At 38.9% G+C, this 24,503-nt stretch overlaps 1 protein-coding gene across 2 annotated transcripts in view; it reads left to right on the forward strand.

Annotated features, from left to right (window-relative positions):
• Positions 1–24,503, forward strand: part of LOC124621863 (probable ATP-dependent RNA helicase DHX34) — a 193,092-nt gene that overhangs the window by 144,354 nt on the left and 24,235 nt on the right. For both annotated transcript variants that reach the window (XM_047147328.1, XM_047147335.1), the window contains exons 15-18: positions 9,802–9,912; positions 17,936–18,057; positions 18,169–18,406; positions 23,961–24,088. In XM_047147328.1, coding sequence (XP_047003284.1) covers positions 9,802–9,912; positions 17,936–18,057; positions 18,169–18,406; positions 23,961–24,088 — 599 coding nt within the window. The remainder of the gene's footprint in view (positions 1–9,801; positions 9,913–17,935; positions 18,058–18,168; positions 18,407–23,960; positions 24,089–24,503) is intronic.

Raw genomic sequence — 24,503 nt, forward strand, 5'->3', positions numbered from 1 at the left:
TAAATCTTTCAGGTAGCCCACAACCAGAAAACACACAGATCAAATGATTAGGGTGACCACACATTTAAAAGTTAATGGGTAAAAATTCAGTTCTCATCATACATGTTACAGAGAAGCTATTATACCAGGCAGTATTTGCTGGACTCTCATCTTGGATGAAAAATGGCTCTTTTCTCTTGGGTATCATTTGATGGTAGAGCATATCACAGCAAAGTTGACAAATAATGCTGTTCTTAGGACCTTAAACATCAACCTCTTCCAAGAACAATGGACAGAAAATGAAATTGTTTATACTGCTACACCATATTGACCATCCAAATGAATGTCATGCTTAAGACAAAAGCTTGAGATTCCCAGACTTGGTAGTTTTGTGCATCACTTGACTTCTAAAAAAAAATGTTTCAGTGCCTTAGACTCTAAGACTTAGAGGGTAGTCCAAAACCAGGTGTCATCAAGATCAAACATTGTTAAGAAACAAAGAGCAAAGTCAACACCCACGTTTCACTGCGAAAATAAAGATTAACTCAAGAAGCAAACCCAAGGCTGTGGCTAAGTTATTCTCCACAATATCCGTCTGCGAGGAGGAGTTTGGGGAAGTAGTGTAGAGGAATCGGCAAAGAATGAGTTGTGCTGGATAGCTCAGCTAGTAAGAGTATTTACCTATGAAAAAGAAGGATCTGGGTTTGAGTCCCATTCCATCATAAGGTATTAATCTCTTGAGATACTGGAAGCAAACAGTAGGCTGTGGATTAGCAATTTTTTGAGTAACACTTTCTAGGAGGTATACAGGTGAGCCTCAGAACTTGGAAAGTAGAAGAGAGGAAATCACAAATGGAGTCTCTGAAGTAGGGTATGATTCAGGAGGAGAGGAGATTACTGTTTAAAGTCCCGTCGACAACGAGGTCATTAGAGACAGAGCACAAGCTCGGATTGGGGAAGGATGGGTAAGGAAATCGGCCGTACCCTTTCTAAGGAACCATCCCGGCATTTGCCTGAAGCGATTTAGGGAAATCACAGAAAACCTTAAACAGGATGGCCGGACGCGGGATTGAACCATCGTCCTCCCGAATGCGAGTCCAGTGTGCTAACCACTGCGCCACCCCACTCGGTAGGTATGATTCATCCATGGACAAATCAGATGATAAGTGCATTGGTTGTGAAAGGCTACAACCATTGCACCCATGACAGTCATGTAAGGATTGCTCAAAGACTTCTCTCATCTGTCCTATCCTCATAAAAATATATAGTCCATGTGAGCTATCTGTTTTCATTGTATTATGGTGACAAATACTGTATCACTTTGAGATGCTCTCTGGATTAATAGATAAATAAATAAACAATGGAAACTCCAGGTTGTAATATCAACAACATAAGGAAAAGATAGATTACTACTTACCATAAAGATAACATGTTAAGTTGCAGACAGGCACAATTAAAAGACACTTACACATTAGCTTTCAGCCACAGTCTTTGTCAGTAAAAGAAGGAGAAACACACTCTCATTTGCACAAGCAAATGCACTCCATGCACACGTGACTGCCATCTCCAGCAGCTCAGACCAGACTGCAGCTTTTATGTAGAGGAAGCAGCAATCTGAAGGATATCCTTACAACATTCCCCACTCCTAAAATTATTCCGGCCTCAATTTACGGTAACATATTGTCCCCACAACCTCCACCCAACAGTTTCCACCCCCTCTGTCCTACCACCTTCTCCTTATTCTCATCTCCCACTCTCTTGTGTGTGCCACCTCTGCCAATGCACCCACCCATCTTTCCCCACTCCTCTCCTTTTTCGCTCCATTGCCCCCCCCCCCCCCTCTCCCCTCTCACCATCTCCCTGCCCCACAGCTTCCTGACGCTGTGCCTGGTGGTGGTACAGTCCCAGCACACACTGCCAGACAGTGTTCCTCTCTCCTCCCACCCACACGTGGCTATCCCTGTCCCTTGCCCTTTCCAGGTGTGCTTGCTTGTGTGAATGAATGTGTTTGTTTTTCTTTTTCTGACAGGGCCTGTGACCAAAAGCTAATGTGTAAGTGTCTTTAATTGTGCTTGTCTGCAACTTAATGTGTCATCTTCAGAGTTAGTAGCAATCTATCTTTTCCTTACATTGTAAATAAAATAGTACATGAACTCTTTGTGTTTATTGCAGTGGTCCTGTCCCCAATTTACATGAAATGGTTTGCCCCCTGTTTGCATCGTGTGTGATGGCAACAAGCCTTGCTCCTCTTGAGATATCCATTAGATGGTCTGCTGATATTGATATTGGTCCTGCTTGGCTGGTGGCAGAAGTTGTGGAAGGGACCAACATGGCTGTAGCTAATTTTGATGGCACTTGAAGACACCTTCTTTGAATGCTTATGTGTGGCTTCCATCTTTGCTGATGACTCATTCTGGTGATCTCCCAGATACACATGCCCACACCAGAGTACCAGGTCAGAACCAGAGAGCTCTGTGGCCCTGGGATTGCACTGGCTGTGGATGTAGGAGGTGCACAAATGTTTGTCGTCTTGCATGGTTTATCTCAGCAGAATGCTCCATTCATTGATAAGGCTGCTCCGGCTGCCATACCCATCCTTGGGCAGCTTAGCAGACATGGACATGGGGCAAATGGCTATTGCATGGGCAGTCTTTCAGTTGTGCCATGGCAAACACAATTATACTTCACTGACTGAGCCCACACAGGAAAGGGTGGCCAAGCAGCTCACACAAGCGTAGAATGCTTGCAAGAGGGCTGTCTGACCGGTAGCCTGTACTACCTCACATGCTCACCAGCATGATGAGGGCCGGGAGGGAGTGTGGGAGTGCTGGAGTGTTATTGCCCTGTGAGACAGTGTTGGACAGCCATTACTAAGGGATTTAGTACTGCCTCCATTGGAACTTCAACAGCTGTATTTGATCAATGGCTGCTTCAATTATTTTCATTCCATTTACTCTGCCTCCCCACCTCCCCATTGCTCTTTGGGTAAAAGGGTGCAGATTTCGCCCTTTTTTTTTTTTTTTTTTTTAATAAAAAAAAGAGAATTACTCAAATTGCCTTGGCATAAATAAGGACCTCACCTGCATATACTAACCCTTCAGTGGCTACAATTTTGATAAGAAACCCAGTGGTCACTTTGGTGGTTTAGAATGTACAGTGTGTCTCAAAATAATGTATCACCCTTTGAAACTTAATTTCTCTGCAATCAGGTTAAATAAAAATAATGTTTTGTGGGGAATAATTCAGAATTCAGCAAAAAACCAAGCCATTTTACTATTTGTTGCAGATTGGATATAAATTTGGCATTATTATTTGTAAAATGGAAGTGGCTGCTAGAATGTTACTGGAAAACAGAGAATGTGAGTGAGGTTCAGCATTCGAGAGTTGGATTTGGAACACTACCACATTCATTGTTAACAATTACAAAAATCCAAGACAAGTTTGAATGGTGCATGATGTAAATAAATGACAAAGCAGAAGAATTAGATATTCAACAGAAAATGAAAGTGTTGACTCAGTGATTCAGGCATTCACATGACCCCAAAAAAGTGTGTGTGGGTATGTTGTCATGAGACTGAGTTCAGTAAAACCAGTTTTCATAGAATTTTGCAGAGTTACACAGGATAGCTGCATGTTCTGATACTTCTCCATGCTCTGAATGAAGGTGATCTGAATAGGCAAATTGAATTTTGTGAGTGGTTCATCAACGTGTGTTATGAAGAAGAACATTTCCAAGATCTCATTCTTTGTTCAGATGAAGTGACCTTTAAACTTAATGCAACAATTAACCACCATAATTACATGTCCTCGTCTAATGAAAATCCATATGTAACTGAAGAAAGGCATGTCAGTCTACCAGGAGTGGTCTGTCTTGTACAAGATTGATTGGGCCATACTTGTTTGAAACTGACACAGGTGATTTTTATATAGAAAAGATTGACATTACAACTCCATGTCTTGCCAACATTTTTGACAATGACAGTTATTATTTTCAGCACGGTGGGGCACATCACTCTGGTCCAAGTCTTTGTTGACAATGTGTTGCAGTGGAAGGTATTCATTTTGAGCATATACTGTGTAAGTTACACCTTAATATATATGGCTCAAAAACTTTTCACTTCTATCTGCTGTAACTAAAATGATAATTAGTTTCAAAGAGTGTACACATTATTTTGGGACACCCTCTATTCTGGCTGTATACAAAAAGCTGGAGAGTGCATCTACCACAAGCAAATGTGGCATGTATGAATGGTGTAGTAATATATACCTGGTTACATTAAATGTATTGTCTGATGCTCTGCTCATTTGTGACAACTACAGATAATCATTTCTATGACAGCCTGTAAACATGTTAGTGTGCTAACTGTTTCATTTGCCTCATTTCTGAGTGGCTTCTACATAACAAACTGAGGACATAATGTTGCAGAACCTAGGGAATGGCCACCTGCTGCTGTGTTTGTTAAGTCAGTGTCAGCACCCTGCCAACCCTAGAGAGCTGATGCTATTGTGCAAAGAATGTTTGCAGTAAAGGTTCCATTATAGTGTAGTTGGGCCACCTGCAAGAGATCAAAAGGGGCCACCTTCACTACAGCATAATACTTGCTGGCGGCTTGTACAATGGTATGTGCATGTACTGAAAACTATTTATAACCTTCTGCAGTTCACAAGTACTAAATCCATTTGGAAACAGCACAGAAGCAGATCTAGTAGCACTTGGGGTGGATCAGATACCAGCTATTTCCCAGAGGTAGAGCTAGATACCACATGGACTCTCAAAAGGACTTAGGTAATTTTATATTTCCTGGAGTGTAACAAGAACAGTTAACCATAATTCATGTTTAAAATGAAGATCTCTAATATTTTTGATCAATGCCACAATTATTTGACACTTTGTGCTGAGGGTTCTAAGTATGGGGATTGTCTTGACTACTCTGTCATTTGCCCCATTAGTGTTCCAAAAATCCTGATACCAGACAATTTTACCATGCAGTTTTGTGGGCTCTGGAGCAGATGAGATGCATCAAAGTACTAAATTCTTTATGTGCTCTGATTTCCCATGCAATATTTGAGCCCTGAATAGAAACTTGTCCAGGCCATCCAGAAAGCCCTCTTACACCTGCAAAATGAAGTGAAATTGATATTCTGAGGTTATCAGGAAATGTGAAAATCTGTAGCATCAAACTGGAAAATGTGAGTGCAAGTTGGTATATGCAGAATCTCCAATGCCAAATTATAATATCCTCATATATTCGCCGGCCGGTGTGGCCATGCCGTTCTAGGCGCTTCAGTCTGGAATCATGCGACCGCTACAGTCGCAGGTTCGAATCCTGCCTCGGGCATGGATGTGTGTGAAGTCCTTAGGTTAGTTAGGTTTAAGTAGTTCTAAGTTCTAGGGGACTGATGACCTCAGATGTTTAGTCCCATAGTGCTCAGAGCCATTTGAACCCATATATCCATAATCCTCACTGGTGAGGCACAGATCAATGTGTCATTGGCATGAAGATGTGACTGGAAGGCAGAGACAATAAGCAGCAGTTGATATGTTATATGACACAATTGATGCAGAATGCAGTCGTGGCCCCTGCTTTTTGACACTTAGTTCCTCCTGTGAAATAGCTCTGAGCACTATGCGACTTAACTTCTGAGGTCATCAGTCACCTAGAACTTAGAACTAATTAAACCTAACTAACCTAAGGACATCACACACATCCATGCCCGAGGCAGGATTCGAACCTGCGACCATAGCGGTCGCCCGGTTCCAGACTGTAGCGCCTAGAACCGCACGGCCACTCCGGCCGGCCTCCTCCTGTGAAAAGAGAACCAATTGGCACATGGTGTATGTAGTGTGTGAACATCAGTACACCATACACAGTACAATTCACCTAGTTTGCAAATGAGAGGGCAATCCACAGTTGGGACTTCTTCTCTGTTTCTAATGAGACCAATGAAATTGTTATATAGTCAAAGGAGTGAAGATAACAGCTCCACTTATAATCCAGGTGTTGATCAGTTGCTACATTCATGAACTAGATAAAACTTTGGGAAAAAAGTTATGAAGTTTCTGCACTAATAATTATCATTTGGGTGGGAAAAAAGTCATTATTGTTAGACAAAATTTCATCATCAAAGTGGATGGAAGTCAAAACATCATTCATTTTCTATTTTCCTTATGAAACAAACAAAGAAATCTTACAAAACACCTGACATTCTGCAGATGTAATATAACTATCATACAAACCAATGTACTGAAGAGTTATACAGTAAGAAAATAATGCAAAATGATTATATGAGAGTATAAAATTCAGAAAACACCATTTTTGCAGTGTCATTCTCTGTCAATACTTGGCCACTAGAAGAGATTATTATAAACTCTGCTCGAATCCTTTGATATTGCTTCAACCATATTCTCCATATCTTCCAATTTTTTGAAATTCACTTGAATAGTCCCAGAAAAGTAACAGAGAGAACTAATTGTTGACAGTTCCTAGGCCCTTGTGCTGTGAAACATATCCATGTATTTGCTACACATATAACTATGTCTAGTGCTTGACTTGTGATGGTATTCACCAGTACTTCGTACCTGTTCCTCTGGGGGGGGGGGGGGGGGGGGGGGGGAATCAGAACTGGAGATTTTGAGATGTGGTGCAATAGAACTTAACTTTTTACCAGTACAAATGTTGTATTTACACTTTTAAAATGTGCAGAAAAGTATTAAAATAACGTTTTAAGGAGGTCACAGTACTGGAAACTCTATGAATCAAGTACCAACTATATCTATATGTTTACACTGCAGTTCACACTTAAGTGTTTGGCAGAGGGTTTGTAAGTCATTTTCAGACTTTTTTCTACCATTCCACTCTTGATTAACAAGTGGGAAAAATTTATACCTGAATCTTTTTGTGTGGGCTTTGACTTACGTTATCATGATGGTCAGGAATGTTCATTCCCACTGATTCCACAACTAAAGCAATGTTTTTGTTGTAGGTTATCCACCAATAACAAAAATCCAGAATGTTTAGGAATTCAAATTTTATAACATGATTGGGTTTGTCTTCGTGCTCTTCTTACAAGCAGTCATATTTCTTGGGTTCTTTTCTTTATTGTACCAAAATCTCAGACATTGCTAAGAAAGGAATGATTTCTAGTGAGTAAGTAATGCATTATTTTGTAGAAGTACCCACAGCTGGTTAGAACAAAACAAATTTGAACCATTGTACTGTTGTTGTGTTGTACAGGATAACCAACAGAAAAAAGGTTAGAGATAAAAATTCATTTCTGTATTTGAAGACCATTCTACAAACTTTATTGCATCTTTTGTTTGCTTCACCTTCATAATACAAAAATAACCCAGATTTTTTTGTCTTTAAGTTGTTGACACAGAAGTAACTGACCTGTAATGGACATACTTCAGTGTCTTATATGGAAATTTTTGGTGATGGAAGATTCTGCAGGAAGTTAAACATGAGACAGACACTGTCATTACATTCTCAGCACACTTCAGTTATGTGCCTCAGTGTCTGGTATGGTGTCCTGCTCTTTTTGTGAACTTAGTTCTTGTTCAACTACCTCTTTTTCCAAAGAGAATGCAATGAAAGATCTACACATTCTGTAAGTTGTTCCTCATGTTTCATGCAGGCATCATCTTGGATTTGACCAAATTTCAAATTAAGATTTTTGTTAAAATAATGGTAGTAAAACTCATGTTTCACATTTGAGTCCAAATACAAGAGAAGAAAAATTGAAATGCATTTTCTTCAAATATACATATTTCTTGTCTGGAAACAGTGGTGGTTGAGATTATTTGGAAGTGATTCAATATGGCTGTGAATCTGACAATGGGTTTCTGGCTTATTTCATTTGTCTTAGGCTGTTTCCCTCACTTATCCTGTGAACTACTACTTCCAGCAATGGCAGCAGCAGCAGGTCTGTCAACTGCCACATCCTGTTTTCTGTTACACCAGCAGTGATCTAAATGCTACTTTGCATACAAAATTAAACAATGAAAAGTCCAGACGAGAATAACAACAATATGGAAAGGATAGATTGCTACTCACCATATAGAAAATGTGTTGAGTTGCAGACAAGCACAATGAAGAAGAATTCTAGAAATATGATAGTTTTCAGAGAGAGTCCTCCTTTAGAAGTAGAAAACACATACACATTCACACAAGCACAACTGCATGCACGTGACCATTGTCTGCGGGAGGCAGTTGCAGTCGGGTCTTGGTGCCTGAAGACAGTGGCCATGTGTTTGTGAGTTGTGATGGTGTGAATGTGTGTGGGTTTTCTACTTTGAAGGAGGAGTGTTCTTTTGCATTATGTCTGTCTGTGACTCAGGACCTCCTTTGTGTGATGAATAGCAGTCTACACTTCCCATATTGTTGCTACTTCTCATACATTAACTTTTTACTATTAATCAAAAATATATTTTGTTTGATATCAAAATAATAGAGGGAAACATTCCACGTGGGAAAAAAGGAAGTCTTTCCGCTCCCGGGATTGGAATGACTCCTTACCCTCTCCCTTAAAACCCACTTCCTTTCGTCTTCCCCTCTCCTTCCCTCTTTCCTGATGAGGCAACACTTTGTTGCGAAAGCTTGAATTTTGTGTGTATGTTTGTGTTTGTTTGTGTGTCTATCGACCTGCCAGCGCTTTCGTTCGGTAAGTCACCTCATCTTTGTTTTTATATATATTTTGTTTGTATTTTTCACTTCTTCTTAGACGAATTTTCAACACTAATTTCACTGGAACTGATTATGAAATATTTCCACGCAATACAGATTCTGAACTAAACTACAGTCTTTGAAAGTTGACAGTGAGCACATCCTATGTTAATACCAAACACACTATTACAATATTGTGCCATAGCATTGTGATGCCTTTCACTTGCTGGACCAGAAGCCACATGAGCCACTGACTTATATTGCTTCTGCACTCATTGCAGTTTTCTGTGGATCTTAGTGATGAGGTTGCAATCAACAATTCTGTTATTCTGCTGAATATTTAAATTGCCTAATGAAGCTGTCTTTTGTCCCAAAAAGTAAGCCTCTTGTTGTGTCGGGAAACCTGAGCCAATCATCAGTGCTGAGCTGCACCTACACCTGGCTTAAAGGTACAGTTTCACCGTTGAACGTAAGAAGTATTGAAGTATCAAGTGGATGTGAAGTTAGTGACTATGTTTTTATGCCACAAAGTTGTATCACACATGTCAACTTAGCATTCTACTTCGAAAGTGTACAGTTGCTAGTGAACAGCTGTTCTGCCAATGTTTGAAACAGGGTACAGGGAAGCTTGCTGCTACAGATGTGGACCTTAGTGAGCCTGTGTGACTGTCTCTCATATCAGTGCTGTGAACTGTCTATTAGTCCACATTCTAGAGAACACTACCTCTGATATTATTTATAAAATAGTATTGTAATAATTTTCATAGCTTAGCGTACTTCCATTTGGATTCTATCTTGAGCTAAATACATTAATTTTTCTTTCACCTGTTAAATCACGTAAGGGTCACATGAATAAAATTATGAACATTGCTAATTACAAATAATACATTTATGTGTCTGTATAATGTGTAGGTAAGTGGGAGGTGCTTAGTTTATTTCAAATAATTGTTTGAAGATCCATCAGCATGCACATCTGTTCTGAGGAAGTAGTAAACAGTAACCCTGAAGGAACAAAGAACTGATTACTGCATTTCTTCTTTCAATAGTCATGTTGTATTCAGTATTGAATTAAGGTTATTTAATATATCTTGCATCTAAGAAGCTAAATGTAAAGAGAAAAAATGATTGAGCAGTTACTAATTTCAAAGCTGATTTGCAGGTCTTTGTTGGAGACAACAAAACCTTACTTGGTGACATGTATGAGGATGCCTACACTCCCAACATTGCTTTTATTTGCCCAAACCATTGACACAACTGGCAAATTTTCCAGGTATGTTAAATGAGTATTTTATTGTGCTGTATATTATTGTTTAAATTTGTGTATTGTATCAAATTGCGCATGCAGCATCTGCCTCACAAAATATATGAGTGTGAGTTCCAGAAACTAAATTTTCAGATGAACTTACTATTTATGATAGTAAAGAATACTGTTGTAGCTCCCACACTCTCCCTAACCATGGTAAACAATGATGGATCTGCAGCAAAACATTACAGAGGCAAGGGATGAAAAAATTAAGGATCAAACCAATCAAGAGACTGATAATTTAAAAAAGAGTCAGCAATGAGACAATGCACTGCCTGCCTTCTACCTGGTTGCATTACACCTGTTTTCTGCTCTATCTTTGATCACTTTCATGCTACTTAAAATTTCTTCTTCTTGAAATGATACTGGTAAATCCTGCTTGGAATTAAAAAACTGTATATTTAAGACATTGAGTGATTGGCAGGTACGTAAACAATATGTGAATCATTGCTAAGCATTTGACACTGTTCTGCCTCATAGTTAATTGGCTAACAAAAATATGCTCATGGCTGAGTTGTTCTGGTGAGCAGAATTGGAAACAACTGGAGGTGCAATAATGATGATGCCTTCAGCTGTGTGTGGTAGTTTTTATTTATTTACAAATGACTTCAGTGGTACAATTAAGCACCTTCATGTCCGTAGGTACAACAAACGTGTTGTTCAACTTATCATACAAAAATACAGTACTGAAACAGTGAAGACATCAACTACAGACAGTGTGTCTAGTGTAACTTTTTTTTTTCTTTTTCCTTCAGTCACTTAATCATTATTTGCTTTCCCTGTAAACTATATACACCATGAAGGAACTTTATTTTGTGTTCTTTAATATTCTACGAGGGCTGCTCAGAAAGCACAGAACGTTTTGGCATTGAAAAAAAATAACTAAGTACAAGAAGTACATTTTATTATATACATCTGAAAGAGTGACTGACATACTACTTTTCCACACAGTCACCAAACACATTGAGGCTCTTATCATAGCAGTGGACAAGCGTTGAAAGACCTTCATCGTAAAATTCTGCCGCCTGAGAATTCAGCCAGCGAGTCACACCGCCTGAAGTTCCGTGTCGTCATCAAAGCACTGCATTGCAAGTCAGTTCTTCATCTTGGGAAACAAGTGGAAGCCGCTTGGTGCAAGATCGGGGCTGTGAGGCGGATGGAAAATTTCCTATTTGAATGAATTAAGGAGTTCTTTAGTGCAGTTTACCGTGTGAGGTCAGGCATTGCCGTGCAAAAACAAAATTTTGGAAATCAGCTTTCCTCAGTATTTGTTGGAAAAGAAAGCGAAAACTCCGTTATTGTGAAGCGATAGTTTTAATGAATCGGAGGAAATTAGTGTTTAACGTCCCGTCAACAACGAGGTCATTAGAGGCGGAGCGCAAGTTCAGGTGAGGGAAGGATAGGGAAGGAAATCGGCCGTGCCCTTTCAAAGGAACCATCCCGGCATTTGCCTGAAGCGATTTAGGGAAATCACGGAAAACCTAAATCAGGATGGCCGGAGACGGGATTGAACTGTCGTCCTCCCGAATGCGAGTCCAGTGTGCTAACCACTGCGCCAACTCACTCGGTTTTAATGAATCGTTTCAGCAACTTTAGTGATAAGATCATCAGTCACAATGCTCGGGCATCCACTCTTCTCTTCATCATGAACGTTGATTCAGCCATTTTTAAACCAAATGCACCATTTCTAGATGGCACATTCACTCATTACGTTGTTTCCGTACACTTCGCACAGTTCATGAAAAATTTCTGTAAGTTTTAGGTTTTTTGCCAACAAAAACCGTATCACAGACTGTACCTCACAACTGGCAGGATTTTCGATTGCAGTGCACATTTCAAATTCGAATATCGAAAAAAACCAGATGTGCAGAGATGTTCCTGCTGTCACAGATGGACTGCCGAGCAACCACATACCAAAACATACATGATCGGTGTGCACCTAGCCGCGTCAGACAGAAATATTCCCTACTTTCTGAATAGCCCTTGTAGTAAAACTACCCTTGACTGTTTATAAACATAGCAACCAATGTCCCAACACCTGTCAGGAGATGGATGTATATAAACTGGAATGAGGGGTTGTCTGGTGGTCTGGATGAGAGGATTGAAGAGAGATCGCAGCAAGAGAGGCTGATGGCTGGGAAAAGATGCAGTAGGAGAATGGCATACAAATGTGAGCTGGTTTGTCCACAGTGGCACGAGCAGGAGAATTTGCATGTGGCACACAATGAATTGGAAGAGTGAGTTGGAGGAATTTAGGGTGGGTGGTGGCGTGGTATGTAGACAGAGAACTAAGAAAGAGGGAGAGTGTACACCCCCTCAGTTACCAGCTTCTCTGAACTATATAGGCGAAAACTGTCCCTTCAACACATCCTTCATTCAACATACATCCTAGCCCCAATCCCTGTCCCATATTCACCTATGTCCCCTATGCCTCCCATTTCACCAAAACTATTCTCTCCTTGTACCGTCTCTCACCATCTGTTCTATCTCCCCCATCCCCCCAATCCAATTGTTGTTTTCAGCATGTGCCACACGCAGCTGTTGACTGAGCAAGAGGGGAGGGGGTAGGACCTTCAGGTTACTGATAGCACATATTTTTATCCCATTCACTTGCTGCTTCTCCCTTACAGCCATCAATCTCCCAGTTCTTGAACCCTCCATTCCCTAATGCTCCTCCTTTTTCTTCTCACTCACATCACCTGACACAGCCCTCAATCTAGTCATGATGCAGTGCTCAGTGATATAGCTGATAGGCAAATGCAGCCGTTTATTTGTGTGATTTGTATTATTACTCAGTTAGATCTGAAGATGAACATTGCTGAAAAGCTTAGCAACTATTTCAGTCTTATCTGTGTGCTTGTCAGTTGCTCAACATGTCAACTGTATATTATTTATTACCTTATAGTATATAGTACATCATCATCTGGTGGCATCTGGAGTGTAGAAATAGATGTATTTGAAATCCAATTCAGTGTAAAGGCATCCTCTATGACATCCAGTGTATTAGTCTTCAGCGATACACATTCACTGTGCTTCTGATTTTTTTCTGATGTCATCTATCCAAATTGCATTAGGCCATCATTTTAGTCTTTTCCTGTTTCATGAAACCCAGCAAGGAATCTGTCCACCTGGCTACATGTTGTACCCTGCACCCACAATGCATCTCTCCATTGCTCACTGAGAAACCCTCAGTTTTGAATAATTTTCACAATAGAAGCCTGTGTTTCACTGCCATAAATCAAAGCTGGTAATACACACTGATTGTAAACTTTCCATTTCAGACATACCAGAATCTTCATTTTGAAAACTTTTTGTTCACCAACACTCCACCCATTTTTACTTTTCTGTTATGTCATTTTGCTGTCCATCCGCTCTTTCTATAATTTCATTGTTAATTTGTACAATTTTCTTTTCAGTGTGTTCATTACATATTATTTTTGTCTCTTTATAGATTATCTTTAGGCCTACTTTCAAACTTTATTGAGATATCTTGTTAGTTGTTGAAGTTTATCTGAAGTAGAGGAAAACAGCACATTTTAACCAGCAGGGTCAAGTAATTTCAATTAACATATTTAGTTAATTAGTTGCATGTTCCATGGATAATAATTGCGACCTCTCACTGTGATGTGGAACACACCACTTTTACAATTATAGTACATATAGTCTAGTTGCCCTTTACCAGTAGTATGGAAGAAAACTTGGGAACTGTGAGACTGAGCTTGGGTTAGCAGAAGAATGGGCTAACATCAGAGATGCAATGTTGGAAAATTTAGAGAAAGAAGTAGTAAAAGCAAAGAAAAGGAGGAATAAAAAGGAACTGATGACCCAGAATGTATTACGTAAAATGAATGAGCTGATAAAATGGAAATGTGACTCTTCAGAAGATGCAAGAAAATAAAATAGAAAACTGAACAGTGGCTGATGATGTAGAAGTAGTCTTAGAAGATGGACAAGAATGTGATGAAAATCACTGGGAACCAATTACAGAAAAATGAGAGGTGGGGAAAGGATCTTTGGGGGAGGAAAGTGATGGGCCGAGATCAAATACCATCTGAGGCAACGAAGGCTTTAGGGAATGAAGCTATAGCTAGAATTACAAATCTGATCAATAATACAAATATATGATGCAGGTATCTAGCCGCCTGAAGTTCATAATGGTTCCCTTACCAAAGAAATGCAGTGCCAGTTAATGTAAAGATTATAGGACAATTAGTCTTATATGCTGTGTTACCAAGACTGTGAATAACAGAAAGGAAACTAGTGGAGGATATAGGAGAAGATCAGTTCAGATTTAGAAAAGGAAGAGCGACCAGAGATCCAATTTTTAGAAGTGAATAGAGAGATGTATGTTTGTTTTGTCGACTGGGAAAAAGCATTGACAGAATTGACAGGTGTACATTGTTGAAGATTCTGAAAGATACTGGTATAGATTGGAAGGACAGAAGATTGATAAAGCAACTCTAAATGTGACAGAAAGGGTAGTTCAAGTAGAAGAAGATGAAACTGAAGAGGTGGGTATTGGAAGAGGTGTGACACAGGGTTGCTGTAGTCAAATTGGTTCAAATGGCTCTAAGCACTATGGAACTTAACATCTGAGGTCATCAGTCCCCTAGAACTTAGAACTACTTATATCTAACTAACCTAAGGACATCACACACATCCATTCCCAAGGCAGGATTTGAACCTGCGACCGTAGCGGTCGCGCGGATCCAGACAAGCGCCTAGAACCACTCGGCCACAGCGGCCAGCTTGCTGTAGTCTCCAGCACTTTTCAGTGTATTTGCTGGAAAGCTAATCAGTAATGTCAAAAGAACTTGTAGTGGGAGGACAAAGAATTATAACCATCAAGTACACTAATGGTATGACTAATCTAGCAGAAACAAAGGATGAGCTCCAGGTAATGGTGCAGAATATTGTAAGTGTGGGTAAATAGTTGAGAACGAAACTGAACATTGGCAAGACCAAAGTGATGAGAACCAGAAGATGAGACAACATTGTTAATATATCACTAGATGGAATGGCATCAGGACAGGTTCCATCATTCCAGTATTTGGGAAGCTTGATAACTTCCAACAAAGCTGTACAGAGGAAGTAAGGAGCAGAATCTTCATGGAAAAGAGAGGTTTCAGGAGAGTGAAAGTTTTTCTGACTACCGTAAGCATCTCCATTACACTTAAGAATAGGTTTGCCAAAACATTTTGTGTGGTGTCTTATGGTTATGAAATGTGAGCAGGCAGACAGAAAGAACACAAAAGTCTCGACCCTTGGTTATGGAGAAGAATGGAGAAAGAGAAATGGATCAGCAGAATGAGAAATGAGGAGTTGCTGAGTACGGTATGAGAGGAGAGGAACTTCATGAGGTTGATACAAAAAAAAAGTAAACATCTTGGGTGGGACACATGTAGGAATTGTCTGCTATAGAGAATCATGGAGGGAAAAGGAAAAGGAAAAAGAGGGAATGGAAGAAGGTTTGGAATGTTGATAGATGTGAAGAGAGGAAGGATTTACAAGGAAATAAAGGAGGTTGCTCTGGCCAGAAAGATATAGAGGACATCTAGTTGATACCTATCTGAGACAGATGTACTGGAAGAAGACATTTTCTCAGCAAAAAACTATGGAAACACACTGACTTTTGCACAATTTCTTAAGTTATGACAGTTTTACCTACATACAATGATTTATACTTAAGAAATGAAATCATTTTCCACTTAAAATATATTTATTCACAAGCATGATTTTGGCCTATTATGACATTCTAAAGTGACAGTTCACTTTGAAGGGCATTGATGCATGATCATTCCACTTAAAAGAACACTGTCCTTGTGTCAACCATGTTTACACATTCCATATGCGTAATAGGAAGTTATTCGTAAAAAAGAGTGTAACACTTCATGTAAAAATTACTATTGAATGCATGTCATCTGTGCACTTAATTTTCAGTGTTTCTCCAGAAGTCGTGATATTGTCAATGTAGATGCAACTTGGCATGAAATCCCACATTTTGCTGTAGCTCCCTGAGTGCTATTCAAGCAGTCCAGCACATATTTGCAGCAGAGAAGCAAGTTCAGACCATAAAGAGCTTTCTCGTCTACCTACATAAGCAGGGGAAGCGAGTATAATTGTATTGGCTACAAGAGAATATGTAAATTCATGAAAATGAGGGTGTGAACAAAACTATTAAGAATTTGTGTCCAATCCGCATTGTGACAGCTTCCTGTTTGCTGTAATCAATGGACTATACTCCTCTGCCATAGTATACTAGCTGCTAAAATAGAATGGAATGTTTCTTGCTCGCCTTTGAGTAGGATATTGCTCTGTGGTACATGATTTCCTATTCTTGGAGGAAGATCCAGCAGCTTGCAGTGCATTATCTGCATCTGTCTGTACATTATATTTTATGAATAAAACCATCTAAATCACTATTAAAATTTTCATTATGTATCATGCTACATCAGCTACTGCCATCATCTGATATCTGCAGTTAAGATTAGAGGAACATAAGGATTGACAGGCATTTGCTATACAACAACAAGGTACAGAAGATAAAAAATTAAAAGGTTAAAAAATGTTTTAAAAAATAAACTCACCAAAAGGCTTAGAACCTGTAGAACAAGGTTTAGTGTCAGTATTAAGATCTAATGTCTAATTGATGTGTCAGTCAGCAGTTGGCTCAGAAATTTGTACAAAGATTTAATGAATACTTGTGAGTTTAATGATCTCTACATGTCTAATTGGTGCCATCTGAAAAGCTAATTTCATTACTATGCAACTATAAAATTTTATTTTATAATTTGAATTTGAATGTTTATATTTGAAAGACTGTCTTTTGATAAGCATAAACACAAATATAAATAAGAAATTAACATTTGAAGGCAACATCCCCTACACTAGTGCCACCTGATGGCTAGTACTTATATGTTTGTACAAATTTTTGAGCTAATTGTTAGGTGACATCCTGATTAGGAGTAGATTTTAATACTGACACTCAACCTTGTACTGCAGGTTCCAAACTTCTTGGTGAGTGTACTTTTAACAATATTTATTGATATTTTTTCTTATAACAAGGTCCTGTTGCTCTTTAAGTTCCTCTAATCTTAATTGCAGATCTCTGTGGGATGGCAGTAGCTGAAATGGCATAATAAATAATGGAAGAATGTAATAGTTATCTAGATGGTTTTATTCACAAAATACAATGATGGCAAACTAATACAGAAAATTCATTTACCTTATTATTCCATGAATTATATTTTAACTGACTGTACTTCATATTCTGACAATAGGGCAGTGATCAGTTTACTTCCCAATCTGCTCTGTATTGTAGCATAAAGTGAGATGAATGTCATAATTGTTTCAAATTTTTTGATAATATCTGGTTTTCCTAAACTAACAAGAAGTATATTTGAATACATTTCCAAGGTAGCTGGCTAACCCATTATTTATTGTCAAAGTCAGCTACATTTTATGGCTTTTGTAGCCTTTGTACAATATGTGTAATTCCGTTTATGAAACTTTAAAAATTAAAGACTCAAATTATGGTCATTTGAGTATGAATGTACATAGAGATTAGACTGTGCCAGGTAAAAGTGACTCTGATTTTAACCAGTATTCCATTTTATCAGTGTTTGATTACTAGCAATTTCAGCAATTGTTGTACAGTATTTTAGTATAACCATGCTGTTCAGTGTCCTAAATCACTAGTCACTATTGTTGTCATCTACTGCATTAAATTTGGAGAACCATTTTGTAGATCTTTTTCTTAACACACATTGGCAAAGCTACCATTTGTGCAGTATTGCACCCTTCAGTAAGAAACAAAAGGAAGTGCCTTGTGTCTAAACAGTCACATAAAAAAAGCATTTATTACACACTTTTAGATGTTAAATTTGTGAAGAGAAACAATTTATTTTCCAGTATTAGCAACAAATTAAAGAATTATTTTTTTATGTTTTAACTGGGACACTGATTTCGTCAAATTTTGTTCTTTGAACAGGTTAGTATTTGATGGTTGGCTACAGTTGGAGTTTACTGATGCTGGAGGTGCTGGGCGGTTGCTGGTACGGGCAGCTCAGTTACGCAAAAAGTGGGACCTACTTTTGGAATTGAGGCTCCAAGGTATGTTGCCTTTCATCTTGACTGTTTTTTTTTTAATCCATATTATGTGGTAAGTTTATTTGAGGATCTAAGCATTTTCAGTAGGTCACAGTTTATGGTTCTCATTGACAGGTACAGGATCCGCAGACTTGGAGACAGAGCTGTCACATGCTTTACCTGCATTCATGCGTGCAGAGCTAGCATACTCTGTAAAGAGGTTACTGGCAGCTGACCAGAAGGTCCTGTACATCGGGCCAGACTGTAACTCTGAATTACTTATGGGCAGAAACCCATTTGACCATGAATGGCAACCTTGTCCTCACGAGGAGAAGGGTGGTATCCGTATGACAACCAACATCACCTATAACTGGTAATTTGTGTAAACCTCTCTGGTCTAACACACAATTTTTAATTCATGGAATACCCATTACAAACGACAGATACCAGTGTTTTAATCTGATAAAACTAAAGACATATTTTTGAAATGAACAGCAATATTTCATTCAAATTATAAACCAAAATGTCACTTAGGCATACAGACTACAGACGCAAATACGAGAAAAATAATTTATTAAAATACAGATTTCTTATTAGTAGAACAAGATTAAGTTCAGTATCCAGAAATGTAGTGCCAGAAACACGGTAAAAATTCCTGGTAGATTAAAACTGTGTGTCGGACCAGGATTCAAACACAGAACCTTGCCTTTTACTGGCAATGGTCCTAAGAACTGGGCTACCTTGCTGGAGGTATGCAAAAGGCCAAGGGAGGTAGAAATTTAACTGGCAGGCCACTCTCAGCTAATACACTGCCATTGACTAGCGCACCCTGATTCCACCAGGGAGCTGGCAGTGTGGTGGACTTCAGTTCTTCTTTACACTGAGCAGTGACCATATGATAATTTCTCGGTGTATTTTTTGCACTGATCATAAACAGTTATATCTTTTAGCTGTGGCACAGTTTTAAACTACTACTGTCAAGCTGGAAGCATCGTATAATAGCAAGCTTAAAAATAGAATGAGGCTGCTCACAGTAACAGTACATTGCACAGCCGGCTTTAACATCTCTTGCAGTTGCGTATGTTTGCTGTTTATAATAAATCTCGGATCAACATGAATACCATTAAAATGAATGTAAATACTTTTGGATTAATGGAGACCACTCACTGAAAAGCAGACGCATTGAGTTCTCTATTGGCACACACAGAAATAAAAGAAACTTGCTAGCTTTCGGAGTAATCCTTTTCTGAGGTAGAATACAAATTCACACAGAAAACACACTCACACACATATACACATGCATGCCTGCACACTCCTATTCCCCCACATGGCACTGTGTGGATGCACAATGCTGCATTTCGACAGGTGGATTATGTTGTGGTGGGGATTGCGTTGAATGGGATGGGTAGAGGGAGAGAGAAGTGGGAGGCAGAGAAAGGGATTGGGGGTGGGTGATTGCAACAATATGTAGTACTGTTACACATCAGACATGTTATTCAAGTTAATAAGTAACAGTTATGTCACATTAAGGGATATTTGTGTAAACTTGCTTGGACTCCACCAAAGTACCTAGCCATTCAGGTATATCATGATAACCAGTCATGATCTGTGATTTCTTTTGTAGCAGGCTTACAATTTATTGTTTGACCTCCCAATGAACTGCCAATGTTCATGTATTGAAAGATACACCATGCCAGCTACTTCAAATGTACTAAGTGGCACAAATTCACTTCAATATGCTGAACAATAGAACACAATACATAGAAGTGACCTCCTTTATACCTTTGACATTATTATAGCATGTATTACTGATTAAAATAATGCCTAGTTTGACACATAGTTGACTGGAAAGGCAGCTTTTGTAATATTCGTTGGTTTCTTCAAAACCATACTATTATTTGAGAAGACAGAAGTATCCTTTGTCCTCCCAATCCACACTCCAAACATGGACGAAGCAGCTTGAATGTATTCCAGGAATTTATAGAGGTAACAAACCTAATTAGAGCTGGAGGAGAACTGTTTGAAATCTGCAAAGATATATGCTTTCTTATCTTTCATAAAATGAACATTGATAGTCTAATAAGTTATATCTGCTGATGTAATACTTCAAACGGTGATGGCCCACAGCTTATTTGCAGAATGGAAGTAGTCGGTGAAAAGTTCAGCCAGGACCTACCAGCACTGTAGGTTGCAGGATAAGATATGTAGATTATGCTCATTCACCCTGTGCAGTGGGTAGTTGTCACAATATTGCCCAGCTTAAAATTGGAAGGCAATTAACTTTGCCATATGGTGTTAGATGTCATTCAAAAGTTTACTAGAAACACCTTCTGTGCAGGAAGCTCAGTGTCTTTGCTGTACTCCACATATAGTTATAGCACAAGTCCCAGAGAATGTGTTTTGGGCCAGAAGACATTTGAATGTCACGAGATACAGTCTTATCTTTCATAAAGCCAATAACAATACCGAAGAAGGAAAGTTGCTACTCACCATATAGCGGAGATGCTGAGTCGCGATAGGCACAACAAAAAGATTCGCACAATTATGGCTTTCGCCCATTAAGGCCTTTGTCAGCAGTGGACACACACACACACACACACACACACACACACACACACACACACACACACACACAACTTGCACGCACGTCTGCAGTCTCAGAGAACTGAAACTACAGTTCTCTGAGATTGCAGACGTGTGTACAAGTTGCGTTTGCATGAGTGAGTGTGTGTGTGTGTGTGTGTCTGACAAAGGCCTTAATAGCCGAAAGCTATAATTGTGTGAATCTTTTTGTTGTGCCTATCACGACTCAGCATCTCTGCTATATGGTGAGTAGCAACTTTCATTCTCTGGTATTGTTACATTCCATCCAGGATTTTCCATTGTTTGATAAAGCCAATAACAGTTTTACCATATAAAAGGCTGTTTAAATATTTGTCCAGTGACTGTTCATACAAATCTGTAAGGGTGAATATAATGAGGCTTTCATTCACCGTTAGTGTAGTTGTGGAATACATGCTAATGAAAATGCAAATGACAGTCACACAAGCGGTCCCATCCCTTAAATGATTTAAATTCCAAAACATTGGCACAGTTTTGTGACTGTTTCTATTGATAATTTGTGCACTAACATCCAACAGGTTTACATTTTTGAGCTGAAAATTATCGTTTATGTCATGACAGCTTATTTTGTGCTCACATTTCAAACAGTGGAAAATCCAGGATGTAATGTAACTATATTAGAGAAGGAAAGTTGCTACTCATCATACAGCAGAGATGCTGAGTCGCAGATAGGCACAACAAAAAGATTCTCACAATTACAGCTTTTGGCCATTAAGGCCTTTTTCAACAATAGAGTCATATAAGTGTGTGTGTGTGTGTGTGTGTGTGTGTGTGTGTGTGTGTGTGAATTGTTGAAAAAGGCCTTAATGGCTGAAAGCTATAATTGTGAGAATCTTTTTGTTGTTCCTATCTGCGACTCAGCATCTCCACTATATGGTGAGTAGCAACTTTCCTTCACTAAATTTGTGCTCATATTTGTGACATCCCCCCCCCCCCCCATGAACCATGCACCTTGCTGTTGGTGGGGAGGCTTGCGTGCCTCAGCGATACAGATAGCCGTAACGTAGGTGCAACCACAACGGAGGGGTGTATGTTGAGGGGCCAGACAAATGTGTGGTTGCTGAATAGGGGCAGCAGCCTGGATGACAGACTGATCTGGCCTTGTAACACTAACCAAAACGGCCTTGGGGTGCTGGTACTGTGAGCAGCTGAAAGCAAGGGGAAACTACAGCCATAATTTTTCCCGAGGGCATGCACCTTTACTGTGTGGTTAAATGATGATGGCGTCCTCTTGGGTAAAATAGTCCGGAGGTAAAATAGTCCCCCATTCGGACCTCCGGACAGGCACTACTCAGGAGGACATTGTTATCAGGAGAAAGAAAACTGGCGTTCTATGGGTCGGAGCGTGGAATGTCAGATCCCTTAATTGGGGAGGTAGGTTAGAAAATTTAAAAAGGAAATGGATAGGTTAAAGTTAGATGTATTGGGAATTAGTGAAGTTCGGTGGCAGGAGGAACAAGACTTCGGTGGCAGGTGAATACAGGGCTGTAAATACAAAATCAAATAAGGGTAATGCAGGAATAGGTTTAATAATGAATAAAAAAAAATAGGAGTGTGAGTAAGCTACTACAAACAGCATAGTGGATGCATTATTGTGGCCAAGGTTGACACGAAGCCCACACCCAACACAGTAGTACAAGTTTATATGCCAACTAGCTCCACAGATGACGAAGAGATTGATGAAATGTGTGATGAGATAAAAGAAGTTATATTGGGTGATGCTGATGATATTAGATTAGGAAATGAGATGCTTAAAGTAGTAAATGAGTTTTGCTATTTGGGGAGCAAAATAACTGATGATGGTCGAAGTAGAGAGGTTATAAAATGTAGCCTGGTAGTGGGAAGGAAAGCGTTTTTGAAGAAGAGAAATTTGTTAACATCAAGTATAGATTTAAGTGTCAGGAAGTCTTTTCTGAAAGTATTTGTATGGAGTGTAGCCATGTATGGAAGCGAAATGTGGACGATAAATAGTTTAGACAAAAAGAGAATAGAAGCTTTCAAAATGTGGCGCTACAGAAGAATGCTGAAGATTAGATGGGTAGATCACATAACTAATGAGGAGGTATTGAATATAATTGGGGAGAAGAGAAATTTGTGGCACACCTTGACTAGAAGAAGGGATCGGTTGGTAGGACATATTCTGAGGCATCAAGGGATCACCAATTTAGTATTGGAGGGCAGCACGGAGGGAAAAAACTGTAGAGGGAGACCCAGAGATGAATACACTTAACAGATTCAGAAGGATGTAGGTAGGGGAGATGAAGAAGCTTGCACAGGATAGAGTAGCATGGAGAGCTGCATCAAACCAGTCTCTGGACTGAAAACCACAACAACAACAACAACAACAACAACAACATTTGTTACTTGTGGGCACAGACTACAGTTAATAACACATACTAAGCTGAAGGTTTATAGAGTTTCCTGTCCATAAACCCAGTATCATTCCACATTATACGTTCTGTTCTCTCATGTGAAGAGCAAAGTAATCTCAGTTAAGCACACAGTTTTGTCACATGTGATAGACAAAGTAAAAGTCAGGCGCTTCCTGGAGAACATTTTGTTGGATTCATACGACAAGAATAGAAACCTCATTGGTAGAAATGGTTTGATCACTGGACATGAAGGATGCACTGGTATTAACTGAGCCATACTGAAAACCCTGTGTGAAATTGAAAAACATCATTAATAAAATAACAAGTTTTTGATACTGCTGTTTATGAGTTTTTGATTTGTCTATATGAAACAGCTTGTAGAAAAGCGTTAACACTCAGTTGTCAAAGTAGAGAGCTGCGATCTTAAACTGATCTTGCTTTGTGGTACAACCATTTCCAAAGAAAAACTACACCCATATACCAGTGTGAATAATATTTTATTTCTTGTCATGTGGTCATTAATATTATCAAAAATTTCAGAATGAAATTCAGGGATTTTCTATTTCAAATTATAAGATCAAAACAAAATATATTCATATGCTGACATTGTTGTGCTGTTAAGATTTGTGGGAATAATTATTGTAAAGCTCTCAGTGTTGTAGCCAGTACAAAATTCTGTAGTCTCAAGTATCAATTATTTCACTTTGATGAAGTAATTGTGAGGACAGAAGGCAGGATGGATGACGGTGTTGCAACAGTGATTCAGTTAAAGAAGCAAAATTCTGTTTTGACATGTACTCGATCTGAAATTTGTTTACAGAATTCCCACTAGTGTCTCTTGTTTACCCTACCTGCAAAAAAATTTATGAAAATTAACTTACTTTTGTGTTGGGGTATTAAGTCTATACAAACACATTTCCTTTTATATTTCAGTCTTTATGAAGGAGATGAGGTTCTGAAAGAGGAGGATGAGGAAGATTTTGATTGTCCAAATTGTGGGCTCACGGGAATGTTATCGCCTATTGAAAGGTTGGAACATATAGAGACATGTCAGACAAAAGGTAAGAGAAGAAACGCTATAGTTAAGATATTTTCATTATATTACTTCATACTGTGAAGATAAATCATACATAAGGAAGAGCCCTTTCTGCCTTCCTCCTCATGTTAATAATATGCATATAGAACTATTTGAGGGAGAGATTCCTCAAGAGAAAAATCACCACCAGAATTTCAACCACTTTTCGCAGGGAATGATTTTATTAAAGACAAGGCTCTTGAGCTGTGAATTAGTTTTAAATATTATTATGTACTCTAATTATACTTGAGTGACAACATTTTGGTAATATATTGGAAAGTTGCAGGTTGCAGAGAAATCTGAACTTCATTCTCCAGATAGAAATGGAGCTAATATTAATAGCTTTTAAAATTTAAGTTTTAAAAAGTGTTACGAGGTCTGTTAAAAAAATTCCAGAACTT

This window comes from Schistocerca americana, chromosome 1 (assembly GCF_021461395.2).
Source record: "Schistocerca americana isolate TAMUIC-IGC-003095 chromosome 1, iqSchAmer2.1, whole genome shotgun sequence".
Lineage (NCBI taxonomy): Eukaryota > Metazoa > Arthropoda > Insecta > Orthoptera > Acrididae > Schistocerca > Schistocerca americana.